At 39.1% G+C, this 27,963-nt stretch overlaps 1 protein-coding gene across 4 annotated transcripts; it reads right to left on the bottom strand.

Moving 5' to 3' along the window:
* LOC145598097 (putative serine/threonine-protein kinase SIS8) lies at window positions 1-27,963 on the bottom strand. 4 transcript variants are annotated; one of them, XM_081654414.1, is made up of 13 exons: window positions 26,711-27,956; window positions 22,350-22,787; window positions 20,948-21,051; window positions 17,099-18,402; window positions 16,950-16,990; window positions 15,202-15,270; window positions 14,184-14,284; window positions 13,449-13,527; window positions 13,262-13,360; window positions 13,090-13,158; window positions 2,961-3,010; window positions 2,500-2,676; window positions 1-328 (listed from the first exon to the last, which is right to left on the bottom strand). In XM_081654414.1, the coding sequence occupies exons 1-13, from the start codon at window positions 27,221-27,223 to the stop codon at window positions 217-219; spliced, it is 3,156 nt and encodes a 1,051-aa protein (XP_081510540.1). In that variant the 5' UTR covers window positions 27,224-27,956; the 3' UTR covers window positions 1-216. The 4 variants fall into 4 exon arrangements, 3 of the variants coding, with proteins under 3 accessions (XP_081510540.1, XP_081510532.1, XP_081510551.1); XM_081654406.1 differs by having other exon boundaries at window positions 17,081-18,402; window positions 26,711-27,954; XM_081654425.1 differs by having other exon boundaries at window positions 17,081-18,402; window positions 22,350-22,806; window positions 26,711-26,842.

Genomic DNA, 27,963 nt, shown 5'->3' on the forward strand with positions numbered 1-27,963 from the left:
TGAGAAAACAACTTTCAAAGAATCATATTTATCTAAAGTTTGGGGTATATATCATTCAGGATCTTGATCCAGTCTCATTTGTACAATTTTTTTTCCTAGATTCCTAGGAATTTGCCTCAAACTTTAGGCAACATGCTATTTTGCCACACTCTATTCCATCAGAAAGAGCAATTTCATGAGTGAAAAGCCATTGCTGATCCATGATCACTATTTCTCCTATTCACCACTTCTTGACGAACTCGGTCTTGGCAACTGTGGACCTATAGGCTTCTGTAGCGGCTTCAATGCAGCCATGATGTCGGTAAAAGTAGGTCGCAATTTTGGATCTCTGGAATATTAAGTTCACATGAAATTAGTTCGTATAGCATAAGAAATAGGATATAAAATCTAATGGCATAACTGGAAGTGAATTTCAGCCGGAGTAGTTCATGTTAAACCATTTCTTTCTTTTAATGGAAGAGCTTCCACAGATCAACTTCAACTGTCATTAATCATTATTAAAGGATAACACACTCAAGCTTATCCTAAGTAAATTATGTTTTAGTTCATAAATAATTCCAGGGGAAAATCCATGCCATGAACAAACAAAAATTCTTTTATACCACTCTCCAACTTCACCAAGGCTTAACAGAAAAGGGACTCAAAAAGTTTGTATATAACTTAAAACGCTTCAAGGGGCAATTAACAAAGTATTAGAGCTGAAGCAAAAGCAATGAACCTTGAACACAGGAGATGTGAATGAAAAATGATACAAAAAGATCTACCAAACAGGGTCCAACTCAGCTCATTTCAAATAGGTTCATATTCTATGGTCAACTAAAAATATTTTCCTTTTTATTTTTTCCTTTTCGCAGGTCTTATCGGGTTTAGGGATGCAAAATCTTATTCTAAGACACTAATATCAACCTCCATTTCTAAATGTTATAGCTCCTACACACTCCTAGCCAGGGCCCTATCATTTCAAAAACATCAAAACTAATATCAGTACTACCACCATGTAAATAACTCTTTAGATTAAACATTTTTTAAACAACAAATCATGAATCGAAGTCCCTCAGTTTAGTGTGGAGCATCTACTGCAGGTAATCTAAATAAATATAAGGAAAAATTGCCCGGAATAATCCGACCTTTGCCTCATCCGCCCAAAATAATCCCACCTATCGATTATTTTTTAATAATCCGACCTATATAGCTCTTCCGCTTTAAATGGTCCCAACCGGTCATCTAACTTGTTATTACAAGTTACAAGACACGTGTCCGCCTACGATTGGTTACAAAATTAAAAAAAATAAATAAAAGAAAAACAAAAAAAAAACCCAAACCCAGATCCCGGCAGCCCAACCACCGGAACCTACCCAATTCCGGCCACGATATCCCTCTCCCTTCCCCTTCCCGATTCCGGCCACCAATTCCCCTCCCCCTTCCTTATCCCTGCCAACCCCTCCCTCGCCCTCCCCGATTGTGCCAGCATCAGCCCGCAAAATTCTGGCAACCATGTCCCTTCCGCTCCCCATTCCGGCCACCAAATTCGTTCCCCGTCCCGATATCCCATTCTCTCCCCTAGTGCACCACCGAAACCAAATTCCTAAACCAGCCCACCGTTGGAAACCCCACCTACTTCCTTCTTCAGTCCCGGAATTAATTCCATCCTTCCCCTTACATCGCCACATCGCCAGAATCGAGTGAATCACCAGTTCGAACAACTAGCGATATGGTAACCGTGGGCTAGGTAGAGGAGGTGGTCTGGTTTCGGTGGTGGGTCTACCGAAAGCCAGAATAGAGTAAATCACCAGTTAGACGTCTGGGTTTTTGCGACGGTGGGTTCGTTGGGTAGAGGAGGTGGTCTGGTTTCGGTGGTGGGTCTACCGGAGAAGGTGGCCGTGGGTTCTATTTTTTCAATTTTTCAATTTTTTTCTTTTTTTCTTTTTTTTTTTTTTAATATTTGATTAATTTTGTTTTTTTATTTATTTTTGACCAATCACACGGTGACACGTGTGCAACATAATCATAAGTCACAAATGGTAACCTGTTTAGCCGGTTTTAAGTCACTTGGGACCATTGGTAGCGAATTGGGTATAAAGGTCGGATTATTAAAAAATAATCGATAGGTGGGATTATTTTGGGCGGATGAGGCAAAGGTCGGATTATTCCGGGCAATTTTTCCTAAATATAATAGAAAATACGGACTAATTTTCGAAGATTCAGTATTACGTTTTTGTTCAAACATATTTCCAGGGAGCTAGGGATGCAGTATCAGGTTTTTCAATAAATACGAGAGGAAATTTAGTGCAGCTTTTATCTATATTGAAATTCTGTAAACATTTTGACACACGTAAGCAAATGAAAGACAGCTAATCAAGTGCAATCAAATAATCGTGGTAATTGGATCTTTGGAATAACGCAACCAGAATATGTAGCAACTAAATCAAAGATAAGCAAAAAAATATATAAATGAAGACTGCTTCAGTAAAAGCAAAATAATTGCAATCATGTACTCACGTTTGCCAACATTTACGAATGATATCAGCAATTGTGGGATCAATATCATCTGGAATGTCCAAACGCCGATGCTGAAAGCCAACTGCACCAACCACCTGCATAGGATTCATGCCTCCCCATGGCTGCTGGAGAGTGCAAAGCTCCCAAAGTATAACTCCAAAGCTATATACATCGCACCTACAAGTATTAAGTCATTAGATGATGGATTAAATCTTATTACTTTATAAGTATTATACCCACAAGAAATTTGTCAATGTTTAGAGGAAAATGAAATATATTAGGGAACATGAAATATATAAAATTACGCATATTATTTTCTCAAAAGTTCCAAGTGAGAAAGAGTAACACAATTATCAACAGATTAGAAAATTAAGAATTGAGACTGGCATAGATAAAAACAATGCGCTAAACTAAAGGTGCATATAAAACGTTTTCAAACATTTTTAAGACACAGGACATACTTTTCATCCGACGGTTCATTTCGAAGCACTTCTGGAGCCATCCATTCAGCCTGCAGCAAGCAAATACATTTCAATTCTTTGCACACCAAGTTCACAAGAAATGTGTGAGTGATGCACCGAATGCATGACCAAAACAGCAAACATATGAAAGAGAATGACCACGGTGAGAATTATTGAATGATAATATACATTGGCAGGTCCAAAAAACAAGGGTACTGGCCAGGTCATTTCACATGTGTTTTGCCCAAGAACAATGCAACTTCCAAAGAATATTGGGTATAGGCAAGTGCAGCCCCTAGGAGGTAAGCCTAAAAACTAACATACACGATTACCTGAATGGAATCAGTCAGCCAACATCTGAACTGTAACCATAACTAGATACAGCACTTTGACTTTCACCTGGAATGATACCAGAAGTTCGCGCCTGATCAAGCAACCTGCCCAATGGGATTGCACCAATCGTATTTGAAGTATTAATTAATTTCCCCTAGAATTGCATTCGTGCCAAATCAAGCAGACTTCAGGAGAAATTTCAGGAGCCTATTATCCATACATTCGTGACTTTTCCAATTTGCCTAAAAATACGTTGCTTGCACCTTTGCAAGTCAGGGTACTGTACTCAAGATTAATAGGTACTCATTTTTGTCAAGGATTTGTTCACTATTCTTTCCAATGCACTAGTTCAAAATAAATGACTCAAGTTCAATGGCTGCAATGGTTTAAAGAGGACATTAGCTACTCAAAGATCATAATAAGAATGTATGTGAATGACAGCCAGTATATCGTTCTACAAAGATGGAGATTATCCTAGTTATGATAATTCAACTATTTTTGTACGAGATACTTGCGATTCAGAAAATTTAGCTGTGGTTCAAATTAGTGCGAATGCTCAAGAGGAGGAAATCAAATAGGAAAATTCATGTCTTCCTATGGTGGTAGATAAATTAGATGTGGTGTAAATTGATGAAAATGTTTCAAATATTAAAACGGATTTAAGTAGCCAGTAAACCTTGTTTAGGTCATCAAAAAAACAAATGTTTGTCAATGATTTCGATTCTATATTCGACCCTACACCTGATTAGTTGATCAATACTTTTGGGATTGACAACTTGTCAAGAATGATATTGTTAGTGGTTGTGAAGGTAAAATTGTGATTTAAAATTGTAATTTTAATCCTCCAATTTTTTATCCTTTTTGGGGGTTCATGAATCGTGGTTCAAAGTATTGAGGTTTTGATCGTTTCTTGCTGTTGAGAATAGGTAAATTCAAGCAGCAATTTCTTTCAAAGAAGGTGAGAATGATACAAAATCGAAGTGTCAATTAAAGATTAATCATTTAATTAATATTTACATTTTTGGGCATGGTTAATTTACAAATTAAATTAATAAATTCAGATACATAAATGCATCATGTTAAAGTGAATCATCAATTAAGTAAATTGATCAAAGTCATAGTTTTTCTAGGTTTCTAGAACCAACTTGAGAAGGCTTTCATTACGAGTTTCAGCTTCATCGCTTGCTTATTTTGCTTATTCTTAATTACAAGAGTAGTTTAAGATCATTTCTTAGGGAGTGTTTGGTTCAGGGTATCCAGAGAAGGGTAGGCTGATGTTTGTAATGACATTTAGGTCATTTCCTTTACCTTCCCCATTCCCCCAAAGAATACTAGGTTGACTCCCACCCCCCCCCCCCCCTCTAGGTACTTGAATTACCTTTCATTAGCCAATGCCATACATCTACCTCCATCCTCTTGACCCACCCTAACCAGCACCGACCTCACCAACACCATCCCACCACCCAACTACATAACCCACCTAAACTCCAAAAATCCACGAACCACCACCATCGACCTCCACGAAATTCACCCAACCACTGCCCATAACCCCACAAAACCACAATCCAACCCACTTGTAACCCTACTTCAACCCACCCATAACCCCACGGAACCCTTCCCTTGCCCACTAGAAGAAAAGATTTGAAGAAGAGTGAAAAGAAAGATATATAAAAAGGGGGATAATGGTGACAGTCTTCTTATTGGTGGTCGCCGCCTCACCAAAAAGTGGGATGATGGTGGCTGTTTTGGGTGTTTTTGTCCCTCGGGAGAGTTACAGCTCGAAGATTGATCCGACGCGGTCCGTACCTGCAAAACACGAAGACTCCGGGTGGTTGAAGCTCCGCCTCCGACGATCAAGTTAGAACGTGCACGGGAATGTAAATAGTGCGGAAAAGTAAAGTGAGATCTTCTCGGGTTCCGAGATCAGGTGTTTTCTCTAATGAGAGAGAATGTAGAGTTGTAATAAATGAATGTAGTTGTCCCCAAAATGGGGGAAATCTCCCTATTTATAGGGTCATGGGAATACGTGCTCATTAGTTTTCCGTTTTGCGGCTTTCTCGAGAATTGGGCCTTGAAGGTCACAATTCTAGCTGATATCTAAGCTAGTGAGTGAGTGGCCCATATTGGACCTACGACACATGTCCCTCTCTAATTGGGCCATGTGTCTAGGGTATTTTTACCCTAAACATTTGCCCTTCACAGGCACACGTCACCCTTCCCCCTTCTAAGGTATGACGGGGATGCCCCCATTTTACCTCTCTATAAATAGGTTTTAACCCCCCCCCCCTTCTCTCCCCATCTTTAACCCTTTTGCAAATCTAAAGAGAGAAAGAGAGAACATTTCTAGAGAGAGTGCTCTGTGTCCCATTTTACCGGTCTCCTGGTACGGCTAAGTCTAGAGCTGAGAGTGCTTTTTCTGGACATTTGGACCTGCCTTGCTCATCTCCGAATCCCTCCGTCTCTGGTCTATGCAGGACACGATGGCCGGAGTAAAACAAACGGCTACCAAGCCAAGGAGACGGCGTGCTCTGGAAGTCCAGGTTACCACGAATGGGGAGCATGAGGGATCCAATGAGCAAAAAGGATCCTCTCTAGGCGGTGTCCCATCCACTCCCAGTGATGGGATCTTAAGAGAGTCAGGAGGCGGAGAATCCGCCTCCAGTAATGATTCCGAAGAGGAGATAGGCGGCGAAGAGGCCGCCAAAAGATCTAGGTCATAGGCTTTTAGCTCTGACCATGAGGATGTTGCGGCTAACTATCAGCAGCCGGCTAGGGGACTGTTTGTGACCGACCCTACACAGGCGGGTATGTCCCTTAGGGACATTGCTACCTTGCAGCTTCAAAGCTTTTAAGGACAAGCATCCTATAGGAGATAGCTGGCATATAGAGGTACCGCCTGTCGTTGCACATTGAGAACGCCGACAATTACTTCGGCTGCTATGAGGCCGTTATTAGAGTCGGCCTCCGCTTCCCCCTACACAAGGGAATAAAGAAAATTTTGAAGGGGTATGAGTTAGGCGACGGGCAACTCACCCCCCAACTCATGGATAAATATATTAAGTTATATTTCCGCCTGTTAGTTCCAAGACCTTGAGCCTACCTTCGAGGCCTTTTCACACATGCACTACATGAACCGGGGTCGGATTTGGGGCATGGTACACTTTGAAAACACATCCGCTGGACAAGCCCTCAAGGTGGACCGACTGGAAGGAGAAATTTTACTTAATTTCCTCGCCCACCTTAGTACACAACCGGTTTCTTTGCCAGTACAATAAAGATCCAACTCTATTTGGAAAGAAATGTGCTCTTCCTCGCATTTCTTCTAAGTCCTGGGAGGAGATAATGGAGCCGCGAATTTTTAGACCACCACCGAACCTTTGGACGATGGGACAACCCCTCAAGGTCGACCGGCTGGAAGGAGAAATTTTACTTAATCTCCTCGCCCACCTTAGGACACAACCGATTTCTTTGCCAGTACAATAAAGATCCAGCTCTATTTGGAAAGAAATACGCTCTTCCTCGCATTTCTTCTAAGTCGTGGGAGGAGATAATGGAGCCGCGATTTTTTAGACCACCACCGAACCTTTGGACGATGGGACTCATAATTGTGCCCAAAAAATTGGATACCCCAACAGGACTTCCTGAAAGATGAGCAACCTCAGTCCTGCGGAGTGAGATGGCCCAACTTACCCACGCTCAACGGTTGGATTTGCTGGAACAGGAGATCGCTGAGGTCTCGAACCGGGTAGCCCACGAGATCACTTCAGCATTGGCAGCATTCAAGACGAATCTCTCTGCTCAACTTGGAGTTGCGCCGGAGAAGACTTGCTCTGCCGCTGCTAACGGTTCTCCATATCAATGGGATAATCCGTTTGCCGGATCACAACCGCAGCCGAGAGATGGCGGAGGAGATGGTGGCTAGGCGAATTAGCGATTGAGAAAGCTCGATCTTCCCATCGAACAACCCAGATGGATGGATTCTTCACGCGGAGAGATTCTTCCATTTCTACCGGTTGTCAGCTTGTCAGCTGAGGTCGTAGGCGGCGATCGTCGCGTTGGAGGGTGGCGCCTTGCTCTAGTATCAATGGGAGCACAGGCGCCAACCCGTGTTGACTTGGGAAGCCATGAAAAAGTTGGTTCTCTGGCGATTTCGAACCACCGGCACCGGCACCCTCCACGAGCAGTGGTTAGCTCACCAGCAAACGGGCACGGTGAGGATTATCGGCGCCGCTTCATCGAGTTGCTTGCTCGAATTGAGGGGGTGCCAAAGGAAATAGCTAAGGGCCAGTATTTGAATGGTCTGCGCGAAGAAATCCGGGTTAAAGTTCGGATCCAAGATCCGGTTACATTGGACCAGGCCATGGAGCTTTCTATAAAGATTGAAGAGAAGTTAAAACTCAGCCCAAAACACAAGCCCACTGGCAGCCTACCCACTTGGCACACCCCATACCCGACTACCAAACCCAACCCGCAAAATACTTACCCAAATAACCCGAACCTAAACACGAATCTAAACACAAACCCAAATCACCACAACTCGACCATTCTCTCCCCTCATCCACCCATAAAACCACCGGCGACATAAGACGCGTGACGGAGGAGGTGCAGCAAAAAAGGGAGCAAAGGCTTTGTTTCCGTTGCGATGACAAGTGGCACGTCAATCACCGTTGCAACCGTCGTGAGCTTAGTGTTTTGCTCATGGTTGATGACGATGTGGGCAAAGCCGAGGAAGCTGGAGAGCTCTCGGCCGCAGAAATTAAACCACCCCTACCGCCACCTTCTTTCCCACCAATTGAGCCACCACGGGGAGTTTCTCTTTGTTCTGTCATGGGCATTACTAGCCCTAAAACCATGCGCATGGAAGGCAGGATCAATGGGGGTAAGGTGATTGTGATGGTAGACCCGGGGGCGACCCACAACTTTATTTCAACGGTGGCAGCGGCTCACTTGAATCTTCCCGTAACTGAATCCAAGAGTTTTGGGGTTACTTTGGGAACTGGAGCGGCGGTGCAAGGTGATGGAGTGTGTGAAGGAGTACTATTTGAGCTGCAAGGAGTTACAATAGTGGAAGATTTTCTCGTCCTTCCCTTAGGCAATTCGGACGTCATTGTGGGGGTCCAATGGCTCGAGAAATTGGGAACAATTTCTTCAAACGGGAAAACGCAAACACTTCGGTTTCAGGCAGGTGGTGAGTCGGTGATTTTACGAGGTGATCAACAGCTGGGGCGCACTTGCATTACTCTCAAGGCCATGGTGAAGACGATCCAGAAGGTTGGTCATGGTGTACCGGTAGAGCTGAACCACCTAGGAAATTCTGTAGAAGAGGAACCACAATTACCGGCAGCTCTCAAGCCTTTGATCACTCAATACTAAGGGGTTTTTCACATGCCTGAGGGATTGCCTCCTCAACGGCAGATTGATCACTCTATCACATTGAAGAATGGTGCCAACCCGGTGAGTGTTCGACCGTACAGATACCCCCAAGGACGAAATTGAGAAATTGGTGAGAGATATGTTACAAGCAGGTATCATTCAAACCCCCACTAGTGCCTTTTCGAATCCTGTCCTTTTAGTTAAAAAGAAAGACGGTTCGTGGCGTTTCTGTGTGGATTACCGTGCATTAAATAAAGAAACTGTTCCTGATAAATTTCCCATCCCCGTAATTGATGAACTGCTGGATGAATTGTTTGGAGCAAAGGTGTTCGCGAAATTAGAACTCTAATCAGGATACCATCAGATTCAGGTTAAGGAAGCGGATGTTCATAAAACCGCTTTTAGAACCCACGAAGGGCACTATGAGTTTTTAGTGATGCCATTCGGCCTCACAAACGCTCCTGCCACCTTCCAGTCCTTGATGAACGAAGTTTTTAGACCGTTCCTTAGGAAGTTTGTATTGGTTTTCTTCGACGACATTCTGGTTTATAGAGCATCAGGTTCATTTGCAGCAAGTGTTGGTCACCTTGGCTTCAAACCAACTTTATGCTAACTTTAAAAAATGTGAGATAGGGAAAGAACGTGTTGCCTACTTGGGACATGTAATTTCAGCAGCCGGGGTGGAAGTTGACACCACTAAGGTACAAGCTATGCTAGAGTGGCTTGTCCCTCTTAGTCTCAAGGAGCTCCGTGGTTTTTTGGGACTCACGAGGTACTATAGGAAGTTTATCCAGAATTATGCCTTGATTGCGAGGCCCTTGACTGACTAACTCCGGAAGGAGTGTTGGGGGTGGACGGAAGAAGCAACGATTGCGTTTGAATCTTTGAAGGCAGCCATGACTCGAGCCCCCATCCTAGCTATGCCAGATTTCTCTCGGCCATTCATTGTGGAGACAGATGCTTCTGGCCATGGACTAGGGGTCGTATTACTTCAGGATGCCCACCCCATTGCTTACTTTAGCAAAGTCTTGGGAATGCGAGCTAGGTCGAAGCCCATTTACGAAAAAGAGTTGATGGCCATTGTGTTTGCTATTGAGAAGTGGAGGCATTATCTCTTGGGTAGACAATTTGTAGTTCGAACCGATCAGAAGAGCTTGAAGTTTTTGTTGGAACAAAGGGAAGTAGGGCAAGCATATCAAAAATGGGTGAGTAAATTGTTGGGGTACACATTTGAGATTCACTACAAGCCAGGGCCTTGTAACAAGGTAGCAGATGCTCTATCTCGGCAATTCTCACCCAAGTGTTCCTTCTTAACCACAACCTGTGGTCTAAGTTGGGAAGTGGTTAAGGAATTCATAGTCATGGATCAGGCCCTACAAAAGCTGATTTCTCAGTTGCAAAATGGTGAAGTGGTTCCTAAATGGTTCACCCTAGAGAGTGGGATTTTGAAGTATAAGGGCAGAGTGGTTGTTCCCAAGAATTCTAGGCTCATTACTCTTTTTCTTAAGGAGTATCATGACATGCTGGTGATCAGAAAACGTATCAACGATTGGCAAGTGAATGGTATTGGGAAGGTATGAGGAAGGATGTCACTAATTACGTTAAACGCTGCCATGTTTGCCAACAAAACAAGGCTTCTACTCTCTCTCCCCTCGGATTACTCCAACCTTTGCCGATTCCGGACAAGGTTTGGGAGGACATCTCCATGGACTTCATAGAGGGATTACCCAAATCTTTGGGTTGGGATTCTATCCTCGTGGTTGTAGACAGGCTGTCCAAATATGGTCATTTTATACCCCTGAAACACCCATTCACTGCTCAACCTGTGGCTCAAAGCTTCTCTAAGGAGATAGTACGACTGCATGGAATTCCTTCTTCAATTGTCTCTGACAGGGACAAGATTTTCCTGAGTGTCTTTTGGTCAGAATTATTTAGGCTCCAAGGTACACATCTAAAAAGAAGTACTTCATACCATCCGCAGTCTGATGGGCAGACCGAGGTGGTAAATAAGGGTGTGGAGTCTTATTTGCGTTGCTTCGTTAATGGCAAGCCTAGATCATGGGCAACCTGGTTACCTTGGCAGAGTATTGTTACAATACCGCCTATCACACAGCTACTAAATGCTCTCCTTTCAAGACAGTCTACGGCAGAGACCCACCTCAATTAGTGCGATTCATTTCTGGTAGCACTAATGTTCCTTCCCTGAAGATCAATTGTTGGAGAGGGATGCTATTCTAGATGAACTTAAGTTTCATCTCACAAAAGCTCAGGTGTATATGAAGCAACAGGAGGATAAGGGTAGAAGGGAAGGCACTTTTCAGGTTGGTGATTTGGTATATGTGAAGCTCAGGCCATACAGGCAACAAACTTTGGCCAGGAGAAGGTATGAGACACTTTCCCCTCGGTACTATGGTCCTTACCCTGTGATGCAAAGGATTGGGGAGGTTGCTTATAAGTTGGAACTTCCTCCTACAGCACGTGTCCATCCAGTTTTTCACATCTCTCACTCAAGCAAGCCCTGGGAACAGGACAGCAGGCTGCTCCTCTGCCTCAGCAGCTTACCTCTGAGCTGATACTTGACACTGAACCAGAGGCGGTGCTTGGGGTTCGCACCAACCAGACTGCCACTGAAGTTTTGCTGAAGTGGAAAGGGTTGCCAGATTGGGGGGAAGCCACCTGGGAATGTTTTTCTGACATAGACCACAGATTTCCTCACTTCCACCTTGAGGACAAGGTGAATCTTTGGGAAGGAGGTATTGCAAGGAATCAGCCCAATGTGCAGCCAGCCTGTGATCCATTACACTTACTCCCGCAAGAGAACTAAGTCAGCTGGAGCATCTAAGTGAAGAATAAGCTGGAATAATTATGTTATGAGTTTGTTAGCCTTGAGGGCAGTTTTGTAATTCTCTTCCTAGTTTTGCTATGATTAGTGGTATTAATAGGAGGTTAGCTTGAGGGGGAGGATATGCTGAAAAATATTGTTAAGCTTTTGCTTAGTTTTGGAGAGCTACTCTTCCTCTCGAATGAAGAGTGATTGTATTGTTTGATTACCTTGATCATCAATACAAATATCCTTCCCTTACTTAATTTTCTGATCAATCCCCTGTTTTTCTATTTCCTGTTTTGGGTTAATTCCTAGCATAAATTTTGTAAAGCCTAGTAAACTTTTGTTCTAAATGAAACGTTGAGTTGAGAAAGTTTTAAAATTCTAGATAGTATGATCATGATTATTGTTATTGATATGTCCTACATTCATATTGAACCTATGAAATAAGATTTAATTAGTTGATTTACCATTCGTATTTAGTCACTTGTTAGGTTGTAGCTATAGACATTCATATGGTACGATCTTGGCTTCTCTATTAACATAGTAACTTGTTGCTGGGAATTTTTTTTAGGGGTGCAATTAGCCATGATGCATGGTAAAGGAAAGTGTAGAGCAATGACTAAATTGATTTATAATATGAAAGGGAATAAGGCATTTGATTGTGTCCCCTTTCCTGAAAAATACCAAAACAAGCCCCTATTTCAAGCTTTGTGGTTATAAAATTCTGACTTTTTGTGAATTTCAATTTTCTTAGTGAGGCCAAAATCTACATTCACCCTTTAATCTTAGTAATTTAGGAAAAATAATCTAACTATTTGCGGAGGTGGAAGGGTAGTTTACGGTCTTTTGATTAATCCCTCCATTTCAAAATGATCTTCTCACATTGACTGTACACAATTGTCAAACACATCATTTTGACCATGAATATTTTTTAATTGCATGATAATAAAATATATGAGAAATGATTTTAATAAACTACTCATTGAGACGAATCAAACAATACCCAACATAACTATGTAATATTTCATATATTAAGAGTAATTTAATACTTCCTCCGTTTTTTAATACTTACAACACTTCCCTAAAATAGAAATGTCCAAATACTTGCAACACACTACAAATGGAAAGTTTTTTTTGGACAAAGTTGTACTATTTCTCTTATATAAAGCACATGGCCCACTAAATTATACTCCAAATGTGAACCCCACTTTTCTTAAATAGCGTGAAAAAGTGTGTTGGAACTATTAAAAAAACGGAGGATGTAGATTCTTTCATCTTATGAATAGTGTCAAGATTCCAAGTGATAACAACTTTTTGAAATAGAGGGAGTATAATCTGTATGTGATAATACGCTCCAGATCCCTTGTATTTAAACTTCACGGAGATTTTGTTCCTCCAAGATTCGATCATTTCTCAAAGACACATGAGTTAAAGATACTCTACTTATGGGATTTAGATCAATATTCATATTTCGAAAGCATGACAGTTGATTTACTGAAAAACAAACACATAAAATGGGTGAACTATCCAAATGAAGGTCAAATTTTCTTTTGCTGAATTAAATGCCAACTCTATGACAACTGAATCATAACTTACCGTTCCTGCAGTTGAACGAGAAGAAAGATATGTGCTGTGCTTCATACGAGATAACCCAAAATCACAGACCTAACAAAAGAAGGTGTTAAATCATTAGATGAAAATCCGTACATAGAGAACCGAACCATAAGAGCCCAATTCAAAATAAAAACACAAAAGAGGTGGACCCAACCTTTACCACCCAATTCTTATCAACAAGAAGATTTGGAGATTTCAAATCACGATGAACAATAACGGGTGAACATGTATGAAGATAATTCATACCCCTTGCCTGAAATGGAACTTTAAATACTGTCATTGAGTGTATTACAATTGGTTGACTAAATTGTACAAACACTAGACGAATGAAAGACACTTACAGCGTCAAACGCCATCCTTAAACGCCGCCTTTCATCTAATTGATTGTTAGGTCGGTGAAGTAATCTGTACAAACTACCCCTGCAAAAAAGAAAAAGGTGTTATACCATGTATACAGCCACATCTCTGATATTTGAATTATTTATTTATTAAAAGGTAGTCCTGTGCAAAAATAAAGATCCATACTACTATACAGACATCCTAAATTGAAGTTACCTTTTTTCAAGTTAAAGGCTTAAACATACACTCGATTTTCTCCCCCCATCACCTAAAACCTTTCTTGTGAATGATACATAAACATATTAGGAAACCAAGTAGGTGCCACTAAGGTCTTGTGACAAAACGTGGAAAACAACAAGCCCTACAACTATCAATATATGGAAAATTCAAGTGCTTATCACTACAAAAAACGACGACCAAGTGAATATGAATGATTTCAGAAAAGTTATGGATCACAAAGATGTCAAAGATGATGCTGAAGCACATCAAGTAAACAACAAGGGTGCAATAGGTAAGTTTTCTGCCTAAACCAAAGCATGAAATTCTTCACCATAATGTCAATTGAATGAAATTTCATTGCTTACAGTTTCAAGTGTTTTATTAGGGAGTACCTATCACGTGTCATATTGAAGTGATATGCTCAAGAATCCCAAGCTTGTACGTGCATACCAAATTTTGGTTCGTGCAGAGTTGAAAAAAATTACACTTTTAAAGGTCACAATAGAAAGAGAGCATACCTATGAAGGAACTCTGTAACAATGGATAGATTTGGTGGACGAGTAATAGCTCCCATGAACAGAACAACATTTGGATGTCTTAGTCTTTTCATGATACGAACCTAGTCATGAGAAGGTGTATATTATCCACTGACAATGTAGACCCAATAAAAAAATCATTAAATGACCCTACATCAGAGGCAAGGTAGGATTTATCTTCAATGTATGCAGCATTACCCTTGACAATTTGAACAATTCATCATATATGTTAAACAATCCGAATCTATAGTGAGTGTAAAGTTCTCATCTTAAAGGGCATGCATAAAGAAATCTTAATTTGCAGCCTGAATTTCATCCAATATGATTTTCTAGAACTAGTGAGAAATGCAATAATATTCAAGCTCATTTAAAATTCAACTGCTATTCCAAATACAGCACATGTAGCAGAATTATTGTTCTATTAGGTTCCCTAGGAAACTTGGGTCTATTGTATTGATTAACATTTTCATTCTTTGCAAGAAAATGAGACCACAAAATTTAATGTGTAGTATAAATTATGGCATTCACAAAATACTTGAAACAATTCCACAATGAGAGCAGTTAACGTCGGTATTACTCTGTTGTAAAAATTGACAACATTGACCCCTTCTTTTGATCTGATGTTAACCAATAACAAGTAAAAGCAAATACTCCCTCTGCCCCTTTTTATAGTTCCTATTTGTAATTTTGACACTATTCATAATGTGAGAGAATCTTTTTAATTACTCTTAATATATAAGATATAAAATAGTAATGTTGGGTCTTATTTGATTCGTTACGATGAATAGATGATTGATATTCAATTGTTATATTTTTTTACTAATAAGTAACTAATGATATTTACGGTCAAAGTGTTGCATCGGCAAACGTGCACAGTCCAAATGAGAACTATAAATAGGGGCGGAGGGAGTAACTGCTATCTTGTCTTAACATTGAACTATAAAGATACTGTGATTGCTCTGCCAAGTGCACTCAAAACGTGAGAGGGGTGGATATTTACCTCACTTTTAAATTCTTCAAGAGACTCCCCGTAAATGTCTTGGTCTAAGAACCTCTTAACAGCTACTTCCTGACATTCAAAAATTGAGAATATATGAAAAAAGATTACAACAAATTAAGATGGAAAATTATAAATTCCAAATAAACCATGCAGACAAAACATAAAGACAATTAATATCTTGAAACAGATAAGATAAAGGCCACAGCAAGAAGAGCAACAAACTTAACAGCAATTTTCCTTCAAGTCATTACAGCTTTCTTTATCAAAATGACATTCAACACTGGAGATGTCAGGAAAGGGGGAGGTAATTAACAGCCTTATTTCACTAAGATGTTTATAGGACTACAGCTGCTCATCAAGTAACTGACCAAATAATATGAGAAAAATCCACATGTTAAACCCACACATTAAGAGTATGGTAAAACCATGTAGTTCCTAAGAAAGCTATACAGATAACTAACAAGCCCATAAGTTGTCCATGACCTCAGTCATACAGGAGACAAATGCAAATTTCAAAGGGAGCCTAGACTAAAGCCAAAAATAAAATATCCATGGGTTTGTCATTACTTCATATCCGGGTACAAATCAGCCACTTTACTGAGATGTACCTTTGCTGACTTGGTAGCTTTATCATTTCAAACTGCTTCATTTTTATTTCAATCAGTCACATGCTTCACTGTTCCAATTGCCACTTATTCTCATCTTGTTTCTCCATAATATTAAGGATTATATTGAAGCTTATACTTTTAGCATTAAAGGTATATGGTAATTAATTTCAAAGGATAAGTAATAACTAAAACTTGAAGTTTCCGAACATAGACTCGATCTTCATTTTTCCAATGTGCTTCTTTATCATGAGATAAGCATGTACTTTATTTTTTCCAATAAATAACCTGACGATACGTGAACTCATTAAGCATGTACTTTATTTTTTATTAAAAAGGAATGTATTGGGAAGGTATGAGGAAGGATGTCACTAAGCATGTACTTTATTTTTTATTAAAAGGAATGTAAAGTAGTAGAAATCATAGCAGATACGTGAACTCCTCTATGAGATCTTATTACAATATAATGCCATGTCAACCATACAAAGCATCATCGGGGGAAACCTGACGAAATGTTCCTTAAAGCGGCACCAAAGGAAAGCCCGATAAAAATACTCTACCCCAAAAAACTCACACCCTGTACATTATAAAGATTGATCTGTATATGCTGCAGTAGTCTTACAAAACCCAAAAAATATTGGGCAGGCTTACCTCCAAAGAAACTTCCTCATCTTATTCCCTCCAAAACATACGCAGGAAACATTAAAATGCACCAAATATTAAGAGAAAAGACCCACCCTAAGGAGGACCACGACACTGTATTGTAGTTTATCTCTAATTCAGAAAAGATCTTTATTCTTCTGTGCCATTGCCAATTCTGTAATTTGGAACCCCAATCTTTTTTAAATTTCATATATTTTAGAGCAGGATACAGTAATCAGAAAGTCCTTTCCCAAGCCCAGCTTATTCAATTATCCTGAAGCACCACAATGGGCACCATCCTTTACAATAACAATTACATTTAACGCCTTTTGTACGTTTTAGATGTTGGTTATCTGGTCAAATGTTGAAGAATTTACTTCGACCAACAATAAACAAAAAACAAAGGATAAATGAACTCCTTGAGACAAAAGTATGTAATGTGAATCCTTGATACACAAGTATAGATGCAATCAGATGTCAAAATCAGCATATATTACTTACAGTTCCACGCCAATCTCCGCGATAAACTTCTCCATATGACCCTACAAGTGCGAAGAAAAGAAGAGAATATGAATTTAACTAAAAATAGGTGAATACAGAATTCCTGCAAAACAAAGTGTAATGTCTAGTACCAAGTCCGATACGCTCACCCAAGGTGATTTCATCCCACGAAATCTCACAATCTGACACATCATCTGGCATTTCAGATCTTACACTGCTTGCACTATCTCCCCCTGCTGACCTATCAGATGTTCTGTCCTCTGAATTTGCTGCAGAAGTGTCTCGCTCCTTGCCAGAACCACGCAGATCCTCACAAGCATCATCTCCTTCCCCAATCCTTGAGCCAGCTATTTCATTGAAGAAACCAACATCTCCATCCGGAGAGCGAGGAGAAGCATCCATATGTTCATACTGCTTACCAACAGCAGCGGTTGTTGCTACCACAGCGGCAGCAGTAGCAGTTGCAGCAGCTGCGGCAGGGAATTCAAACTTTGGATCAGGGCTCGATTTGGCCACAGCAACTACCATGGATGAGGCAATAACAGCAGCAGCTGCTGCTGCAGCTGCTGAAACAGGAACATTCTTCCCATATTTTATTGGAGTCACATCAGATTGCATTACAAAAGTATTTGTGCTACGTTTGCCAGCATCTACTACTATGTTGTCAATCCCAGTATCTTGTACGGGCTTTAAACTTTCCAATTGCGGGCTAGGAGTAGCCCTTGGTGGCTCTTTATAGAGAGGCAAAGGAGGCAAGAATTTTGGTTGAGCAGAATCATCCAGATTATTAGGCTTTCTGCTTTCCAGCCTCTTTTTATTTTCTTGCCTTCTTTCTCCTTCAGTCTTAGTAAAAGTGACTGATACATCTGAATGATCTGAATAAACTTCAGTGAACAAATTGGGAGGAGCGACAACTCCACTTTCGAGCAACACATCATGGAGTTTCTGAGCTAATTGGGGATTTTCTTTGGCAGCATCAATCATGTATTGTGAAACATCCTTCACCTTCATTTTTCGAGCCGCTGGTGAACTAACTCCTTCTGTCCAGGAAGGGGATCTTGCATGCGAAATAGGATATTGACTTCTAGATGGAACCGCCTCTGTTGGTAGCTTTTTTACTTCACTAGGACTGAACTTAGTAGATGTATGCGCTTCGTCATCACTAAATCCTGGTCTGAGAAGGTTAGCAGAAATTGTGGAAGCAAGTCTGTAACTGGAATCTTCTATATTAACAGGCTGCTTCTTTAAGTAAATCTTCTCATCTAGTGTACCACAATCTGATGGCTCATCAAATGAACTCACTGCCTCACTGCTACCAGTGCCCATATTTGACTCAATGTCCCGGGACAAGGGACTAGTAGAAGAAAGGGAATCCGCATAGTCAACATGGGTAACTGCCATATCGGATGGAATCAGTGTTCCTGGATCAGACATTAGATCAACAATGAATTCCCTGAAATTAAAATCAAAGGTTAGACTACTTAAAGTTTTGTGAACCTTTAAGTAGCAGGATTTTAGAGGATGAATTTTCTGGAAGAAAAATAATATTACCAAAAGTTTTGTAGCTTCACTTCTCTATTTCTTATATAAAATAATAATAATAAGGGAAATTCTCACTGGTAAACTCCAATTACTTAATTTTACAAGTGGTAAACATTCTTAAAATTTATTATCAATGGTAAACCTAAATTATTGGTTACCATTGATAAGTGTTATTTTACTAAAAATTCTAACTATAGTTAGTTTTTATTTATGAATTTTATTAATTAAAAAAAAAAAAAAAAAAAAACCAAACCCCTCCCCCACCCAACCTAGCCACCCCAGCAACCCCTCCCCCCTGCCGGCGACAAGGCCACTGACGGCAACACACGACCTCCCCCGGCCCACCACTGGCCACGACGTCAAGCCTTCCCCACCCCATCTTCTCTCTTTACCCCATCTCAACACCTCCCATTTCCCCACCTAACGCCTCACCGCCATTCGATCCCCTTTTCCGACGACTCCTATTTCCCCCATCTCGACGCTCTTCCCTGACGACTCCCCTCCCCTCCCTCCCCTTTTTGCGCGGCCCTTAAACCCCACCCAAAATCAGTTGAAAACCCAAACCCGTTTTCTGGGTTTGGTTTCAAAACCCGCAACTGGTTTGGGTGTTTTTGGTGTTTCGATTCAGCGGGAGATTCAACATGGGTAGGGCGTCGGCGGCTGAGGTGGAGTGTTGGGCGCCGGTCGGTCAGGGGGAAGGGGTCAGGTGGCTACGTAGGTGCAGAAAAGGGGTTGATTTTTTTATTTTTTTTTTTAAAAAACCAATTAATTCTAGCCGCTGGTAGCGTCGGTGCTGGCGTGGGGTCATGTGGCTAGGCAGGTGGTTCTGGTGGCTAGGTGGGTGGTGGGTGGCCAAGTGGCTAGGCGAGTGGGTGAGGTGGGTGGGTCAAGTGGCTAGGCGGGTTGGTCAGGTGGCTAGGCGGTTGGATGAGGTGATTAGGTGGGTGGGTCAGGTGGCTAGTTGGGTAGGTCAGGTGGTTCTGGTGGCTAGGTGGGTGGTGGGTGGCCAAGTGGCTAGGCGAGTGGGTCAGGTGGGTGGGTCAAGTGGCTAGGCGGGTTGGTCAGATGGCTAGGCGGTTGGATGAGGTGGTTAGGTGGGTGGGTCAGGTGGCTAGGGCTTGGGTCAGGTGGCTAGGTGGGTGGGGAAATAAATTAGGGAAAAATAGGAATTTCAGGGTTTTTTTTTTTTTTAAACATTTTTAAATGTTAACCATAGTTAAATAATTAGATTAAATCATTATTAAGGTTACTAATTGATTAGTCATTCTATTTGGGGTTTATCATTGAAAATAAATTTTAAGAATGTTTACCACTTGTAAAATTAAGTAATTGGAGTTCACCAGTGAGAATTATAATAAAAATAAATAAAAACAAAAATAAAAATAAAATCTACACTAGAGGGATAACTTGCTTTGATTTACCATTGAAAACTAGTGACTAGCCAAAGTCTCATCAACATTCCATCCTAATGCATGGAGAATAGAGAAAATTGGCAGTGCTTTTGTAGAGTAACCATATGCAACATAGAACATTTAGATGCCAAACAAAATGAGCAACCTACATAATTTTAAACATGAAAAGTAGGACCCCATATAACTGGACAAGACACCAAGGTAATAAGCAAATGCTCAATTACAAACTTATCCCAAAAGAATTGTACCAAAATCCAGAACTCCTTAGTCCCTCCATCAATTAAAAAAAAAAAAAAAAGAGTCCAGCTTAGATGCTACATTTGGTTCACCAAAGCATGTAAACCATACATCCTAAAAAGCCCAAATTTCTCTACTTTGATCCACCTCACCCCCACCCAAAAAAGGATTTTTGTTCCCCAATTTTCAGATATCACAATAACTGAAAATTAAAAACCAACCACCAGAATATTCATTATGAAATCATATGAGATACGAGAACGTGCACCGAATAAGACACAAGAAAAAAATAGAAGATAAGAGTAAGAAAAATATACAATAAAATAATACACTAAATATTTTATTCAATTACAACCTCCAAAGTAGTCCGAAACAAATCCTATTTCAGCCCAATAATGATCCAAAGTTATGCAAGTTAATTATAAAACCTAAATGTTAGAAAGCTAATCACCAAATGTCTAGAGTTACAGAGTAGTATATTTCTTTAAGCCTTTTAAATCACCTCCATCAAGTAGTGAAAACAAAAATGACAATAATTTCCTAGAATCTGACAATTGCAATCAAACAAATCATAAGCATGAAGTTTGCTTTGAGTTAGCTACTGCAAAAGAGCCAAATCCCACACCAGAGGATGATATGCCATTGATAAATTTTGATTAAAGAACTATGCAGACTTTAAATTGGAAAGCATCACCTCCATTAAGATTTCAATACTTCTTTATTGGACTATAGAGAACAAACAAAAGCCACAAAGCAAGCTTTCTGAACACTTTCATTGTACAAAAAACTTACACACAGTGTCCTTACCTTCCATCATCAATCCTTACAAAGCTCACTGCAACATCATCGAAGCCTGTATATAACTGGCCTTTCACTAAACGACATGGTATATCCACACTGTCGGCTAAAACCTTCAGAAATAGATTAAACAAAAAGATGTGTCAAAGATATAAGAATGAGGAATTGCAACACAAAATAAACAACAATCAATAAATTAAGTAATAAAAAAATCTCTATGACTCAACTCAGGAAGTAGAGTTAATTTAATTTAGACTGTCTTCCTGATGTGTTCGTAAGCATTAACGATTCCCTATAGATTCTCTATGATGGCTTAAAATAGATTTTCTATGAGACTATGACTGCTATGTTTTGGCAGTAAAATGTATGGGATCTAAATAAAAATTATTCAACTTCAATTTTTGGCTAACTTCCTAATGCCTCTAGTTTTTATTCAACAGCCACAAGCTTTTGAAAGCATTAATGACTCCCTACAAATTAATTTTGCAAGTAGTCAAACACCAGATGATGCTAGAGACTACTATCTAATTAGGAATGTAATTCGTAATATTTATTTTTTCTGCATTGTTTAAGTAGAAATAAAGCAAGAAAATATTATTGTATTAGCTTAATTAGTGTAATTGAACCAATAACAACCTTCCCACTTTTAAGAGGTGGAAATACTCTCCCAACATTGATCCCACTACAAATTTCTCAATACTTCTCTTTCTATAAGCTTGCCAATTTATTGCGACTCTGCATAACTGAAGTCCCCTTTCTTAGTTGACATATTTTTCTTGCTGCCATCATAGCTAGCTGTTATAAGGGTTAATTAGCCTGCAATTGTGATTCTTCCTGTTGTATGTGACCAGATAAGAAGAGTTGAGTTGGTTCCTTGCCGATGAATAAGAACCCCAGAGCAACAAGACTTAAGCTTTCAGTGGATTCTCTAAGAGAACATTCATACAAACGCAGCTTAAAATTAACTCCCCGTGAATTTTTAATTCTTTTGCACTGACTCGCTCCAACAGACAAGCATGATTATCACAAAAAAATTTTGAGAAAGGGAGAGCTGCAGAACTATGTATGCAGTAATTCACATCACACACACACACACACACACACACACAAAACAAAAACAAAAAAAAGACCTTTTGATATTGTATGTTCAATATTCTCAGGTTGATGTAAGAGCATGGTGGTCCAATTCAACAGCAAGATGGAAGAAAGATCGACACTAGATAACTATGAAGATATTCATGTTACTCCAAGATAAGGCCGTAATTGTTGATGTACAAGTTTTGCAGGATATTGGATTACAATCGCCATAATTAAATTTTTAATTAATGCCTCAATTGCAAGTATAAAGCTAGACTTAGGCTTGATTTTGGGGCAAATTTGAATTGAAGAGAGCCAGGATTGAAGTAAGTACCTTGAATAGTAAAGCACGATGACGAGCCAGTCCAATTGTTAAAGAACCTAGCGGCAACACCATGCTCCTAAGAGTTGACTTCAAACTATAACTAAGGCTTTTCCATGCTCTTAACATGTTTTCCGGTTCCCCAACGGGTCCACCCATGTAGTCAGATACCATAGTCGCAAGTTGTCGCACTAGTGCAGAATCACCTAGAAGAAGAGGTTCTGACCTTGCCTTGGCAGCAAAAATAAGGGCCTTCTGTTCAAGCTTAAGCAGATTAGCATCATCAGCCCTGTTGACCAAAATTGCTTCCCAACTATTACCTTCAGATACTGGTATTGCTTGAAGGTCAACAAGGGTAGGCATCCTTGATGACTCACAGCCAGTGATCACACCGTAAAAGTCGTAGAAACCATCCAAGATCTTGTCATTATAGCTAAGAGCATTGTAATTCTGTCAGGCATGGACAAATCTAAGATATGAGACAGGTTAGAAAGGAATACAAGAAGATACATCAACCTCACAACAGTAAAGCAAGTTGTTCTAGTAAAAGATTGAGTTATTTGCTATAATGGCAGTACATATACCCAAATTTATTTTGGTAATTCACTTGGGAACGAAAAATGGCCAACCACAAAATGTTAAATGAATCCAAATTTAAATTGTAATCCTGGCATTGAAATAGTGTTCACTGTTTTGTATTCTTTCAAGAATTAACTTCACCCCATAGCATCCGGATGTATTAACACTATTAAGTGTCTTTTTGTTCTTTTTCATTGAGTTTAAAGGGTTGTTGTTTTTTCCTAGCCTTCCGTTTGTAACAGAATAACACCCACTTGATGTCTTCTTAATAAATGTCTTTATTGCTTGTCTTCAAAATTATAAAACCAGACAACCCTTAGCAACTGATGAAGTTTAATACCAAAATCCCTTCTAATAAGCATGCACAACCACTTCCCAGGAATTTATTTTCATTTAGTTAGCTGCTATGAAATCTACAGAGATAGATAGGAATGAAGCTGGATGTATCGTGTTATTCTATCCTTTTTATTAGAGTTTAAAAGGTGGCTGTCTATTACTAGCTCTCCCTTATGAAAAATAACACTCCCTTGGCCCCTTGATGTCTTTTATATACATGTCATTATTGCTTGTCTGTACAAAACTGAGAAACCGAGATAGCTCAATTTGACTGATAAAATTATAGTCCAACATCCTTTCCACAAATAAAGTTAATAAGCATGCATGAATACTTTTCAAGGAATTCATTTCCATGTAACTGCTAAAGAAATAAATAAATAAATACTTTTGTATTGAACAGAGATTTTATCAACAATTAAAATTCAATCATAACGAATTAAATCACTGTTGTGTGATAATATTGCCCTAGTACGAGCAATCTGCACTCCATAGTGATCTTTCAGACATCCAACTGAAATTAGAAAAAACCAATAACTACATTACAATGATCACTTAACAATATACATAACCATCAGCCATGGTGCAAGAATACAGCCACAACCTTTCAGTTAGGTCATACTGTAAAGGATTTTTGTTGACCAAATCAAAAATCATCCAATTCAGTATAGGGATTTAAAACCCAAAATCATTTTACATCCCTACTCTACATCATCCGGCTTTTGAATGTTACATCCCATGTTTCAGTCAAATAATTATTTGCTATTAAAAGATATAGTTAAAGATTCCCCATGTCTCCCGCAATAATGGTTGTAAACCTCTAATAATCTACTCTAACTATTCTAATAGTGTTAAATCAAGATAAATTCCTAATACTTTAAAATCAAATTTGTATCACAAAAACCAAGGTAGAGTCCGCGATCAACCATCATTTCCATTCCCGCAACACTATGATCACTCCCACAATTGCAATTATAACTGTATTTTGGGACCATGCCATTAGCCAAGTTCGATTTACAAGGCTCCCTCATACTCTCATAAAATGGGGCAAGGTGGGTCATAACTATACCCACCCAGGCATAAGGGAGAGTGCACAGAATTTTTCAAAGTGGAGCAAATGAAATCCAAGTAGACTTTTTCCTAGTAAGAATTCTAATGTAAGGTCATTTCTGGGAGTGTTGCTGATGTGAGGTTATTTCTGGGAGTTTTGCTACTCAAGATAGAATCTTAGTCTTTGATTTTCATATCAACACAGGTTTAAGATGGAAGAAAGTTCAAGGTGAATCAACAATAAGATGGTGTAGCTTAATAAAAGGTAAAGGTGGACCATACTTAGGCCTTGTTTAATTCAACTTAATTCAAAAAAAATAAGTTAACATCAAATCATCGTTTTATATGCGGTTTCTTATCGCTAAATATCTTCATTTATGTAATGAAAAAAATTATAAAAATTACATATCAATAAAATACACATTATTACGAATCTAACAAGACCCCACTTGATACATTTTTTCTGTATAGATTATCGTACACACTACACATAAGGTCAAAGTTTAGTTAAATTAGACAATCATATTAGATCAGATTAGACTAGACTAGACAGAATAAGCAAAAATAAGTGAACTAAACAAGCCCTGAGTTCAAGGTGAAGAGAAGTTAATTTAGAGTGGCTGATGTTCTAGGAGAGGTAATAAGGAAAACATTGGTGCTGATGAAATAAGGACTTAAAAGTAATGAGATAGTTATTTGGCTTAGGGAAAATGCAAGAATGACATGTAAGTGAAGTGCTTCGACAAGTAAACAGAAGGGTGTGATGGTGGATGAGAGGTTTACAACAAAGTAGATTCAAATTTTGGCTATTTATAGGATAGACAAATGTTAAATAAGGACCTTTGTAAGTGAAGTGGAGCAAGAATAAAGATCATAGGATGCAAAGAGTCATTTCAATTGAAGACCATGAAGTAAACTGCAAATATATACGAACAACTAAAGTAGAAGCATAGAAGCCATTGAGATGAATGAAACTAAATAAAGTAGTTTATTCAGGTGGTAATCCTATTGAAGGTTTGGACTTTGGAGAAGAATGGAGAAGGACTAATAAAATATCCTTTCGTAAGGATTTTAGAAGTCATTAGAGATTGAAGACGACTTAGATGGAAGGAGTTCAAAATGATATGAAGAATTTGGGTTCCAAGTGCATGAAAGAAAATAAGGGAGAGAATCTCCATGATAGGATACGATGAAGTTATAGTGCCCGATGGATTTAAAAGTGTATGATGAGATATCATTCTCATTATCGTTCGGCCTAGGCAGTGAGGGCATGGTGCAAAAACATGGTTGCATCGTTTCAATGGGGCTGCATTTTAAAAAAAATTCAATTGATCGAAATGAAATTATCCATATCGACAAGGGGTGTTTCAAAAACCCATAATCTCGTCTTATCAAACTTTCCAATGCTACATTGAAAATTACATCTAGTGTTTCACTTAAAAATTGCTGATATGCCTCCCTACCAATGGCTCCTCATGTCAACTATGCTACTTTAATTTATTTTTTTTAACAGCATGCCACTACTATAAAAATCCTAAAAGTACTTTGAAATCTAATTCAAAGTCACAAAACATGTGACACGGTCCCAAAATCAATGAATCATGTTCGTGCCCATGATCACAGCTAAAACCGTATTTTTGAACCATAGGTTAGGGTTTTGAGCCCCATAAGGGAATTATGTCAAGTCATATCTTTTTTCACCTTATTCAATGAAGTGGTTGAAGCCCTTAAGGCCTTAAGTGAGAGAAGAAAATACAAAGATTACAATAACACTACACTTGTGATAAGAAGTCCATCTTTTAGGATGAGATAAGAGTTGTAAGCCTACAGACCATCAGTGAACTTCTAGTTTTTCTTGCTTCGATGTGTTAAGGTTCAACAACAATGTTTCCAGATACGTTCATCTTATAGAATGATACATGCACTGTTCTTCTTAGGTTGTTCTTTAGGACTCCTCCCGAATGATATTGTAGTGTACCACCATTATTAAAAATAAAATTTTCTAAATAGTTCATAATAGCTTAAACACCGGCCAATGTAATGACCATTCAATTAAGCTTCTAGACAAGAAATCTGCTAGTTCAGCATAAAGACGATACAAAATCAATCAAACAGCATGATGCACAAAAATAGTTTGTAGACATAAAGAAAAAAATTATAAATCCGTCAAAATCATTAAAACAAATTACCACATAATCAAACAGTGCTAAAATCATGCAAGGAGCAAACACAATATACCACATTTCATCCGGGATTAACACAGCATCACTTCCAATAACAAATTTGTCATTTCATCAAGGAGCAAATAATCTTTTTCATAAAGGCAAACTCCAAAACCTCATCATACACACACTAAACAAGCAAATCAGTGAGTCGTAGTTCAAGATAATCACAGAAGCCTGGAAACTTACCCAGTACCTATATGCAACAACTTCTGCAGGAGTATTCTCTGGTGTAAAAGAGCCTAAACTAATTTGCTTCACTGCTTCAATCTGAACAGCCTCAGGATCTTCCCTAGCACTCATCTCCATAGCTAATTGAATTTGATACTCTTCCTCAATGTCAGGATCCTTCGCATTACTAGACTCCGAGTCACGCCTTGCAACCACATCAGAACCAATACTCAAACCACAACTGCTGGCAGATTCTAAGTGTTGTTGCTCCTCTATATTATCATGTGCCTTAGCATTTGACGAAGACGGGGAACTACCACCCTTCCTATTAGTAACTGTATGAAACCATCCAGCCAAAGTAGTAAAGGGTTTATTATGCTCAAACAGTTGGTGTGCCTGTGAATGAGGAGATGGTCCAGCATTCAACTTACTCGATTTCGACAAATTAGTACTATTACTATTATTTTTAGAGCCTTCTATGTCGTCACTTTGATTTGGCACAATATTCAGCTTCTTCAACAGATTCTTCATAGTATTTTCTAGAGCAGCAAAACGTATTATTACTAAAGATATAGAAATCTGGCCATATACACCTCCATTGTCTTTGACCAAGCATCAACAACCCCCAGAAAATACACTGATTCAAACTCTATTTAAAGATTAAGAAGATACACCCAATAATCACTCCAATATACCGCGAAAATAAGGAAAAACTATATACCACTCCATGAATCTAAGAACTTTATTTTTTTCTTCCTCAAAAATCAACAATTTTCAGATGCCAAAATCTTGATTCAATCAAACCCTTTTCCTCACAATTTACAAAACCCACAACAGTAAGCAAATTTGTTGACTTCAAATTCAGCAAATAAATATATAATTACTATGAAACTTGTTAATGAAGTACCCTTTATATTACCTTTCTACGAAATCGGCTTCAAGTTTATTGAAATTTATACTCAAGCAATTTGGATTTTCCGTTATAATTTGAGAACTTCGAGAAGAGAAAGATGAAGAACAATACTCAAATGAACAGAGAAGAGAAAAACAAAAAAGGGAAAAAAAAAATAATTTGAAGGACTAGTCTTTGATAATGGCTAAAGGAGAAGGTGACATAAGTTCAAGACGAACAAGTGGGATGGAAGGGACCCACTGTTGTAGGCACACCAAGTTCAAAGGATTATTATACAGTAAATGTTTTATTTTATTAAATACGTAGTATAAATTGTTACTTTTAATTTTCAGTGACCCATAAAATTGATTAATGTGAG

Source organism: Chenopodium album, chromosome 2, assembly GCF_948465745.1.
Source record: "Chenopodium album chromosome 2, dcCheAlbu1.1, whole genome shotgun sequence".
Lineage (NCBI taxonomy): Eukaryota > Viridiplantae > Streptophyta > Magnoliopsida > Caryophyllales > Amaranthaceae > Chenopodium > Chenopodium album.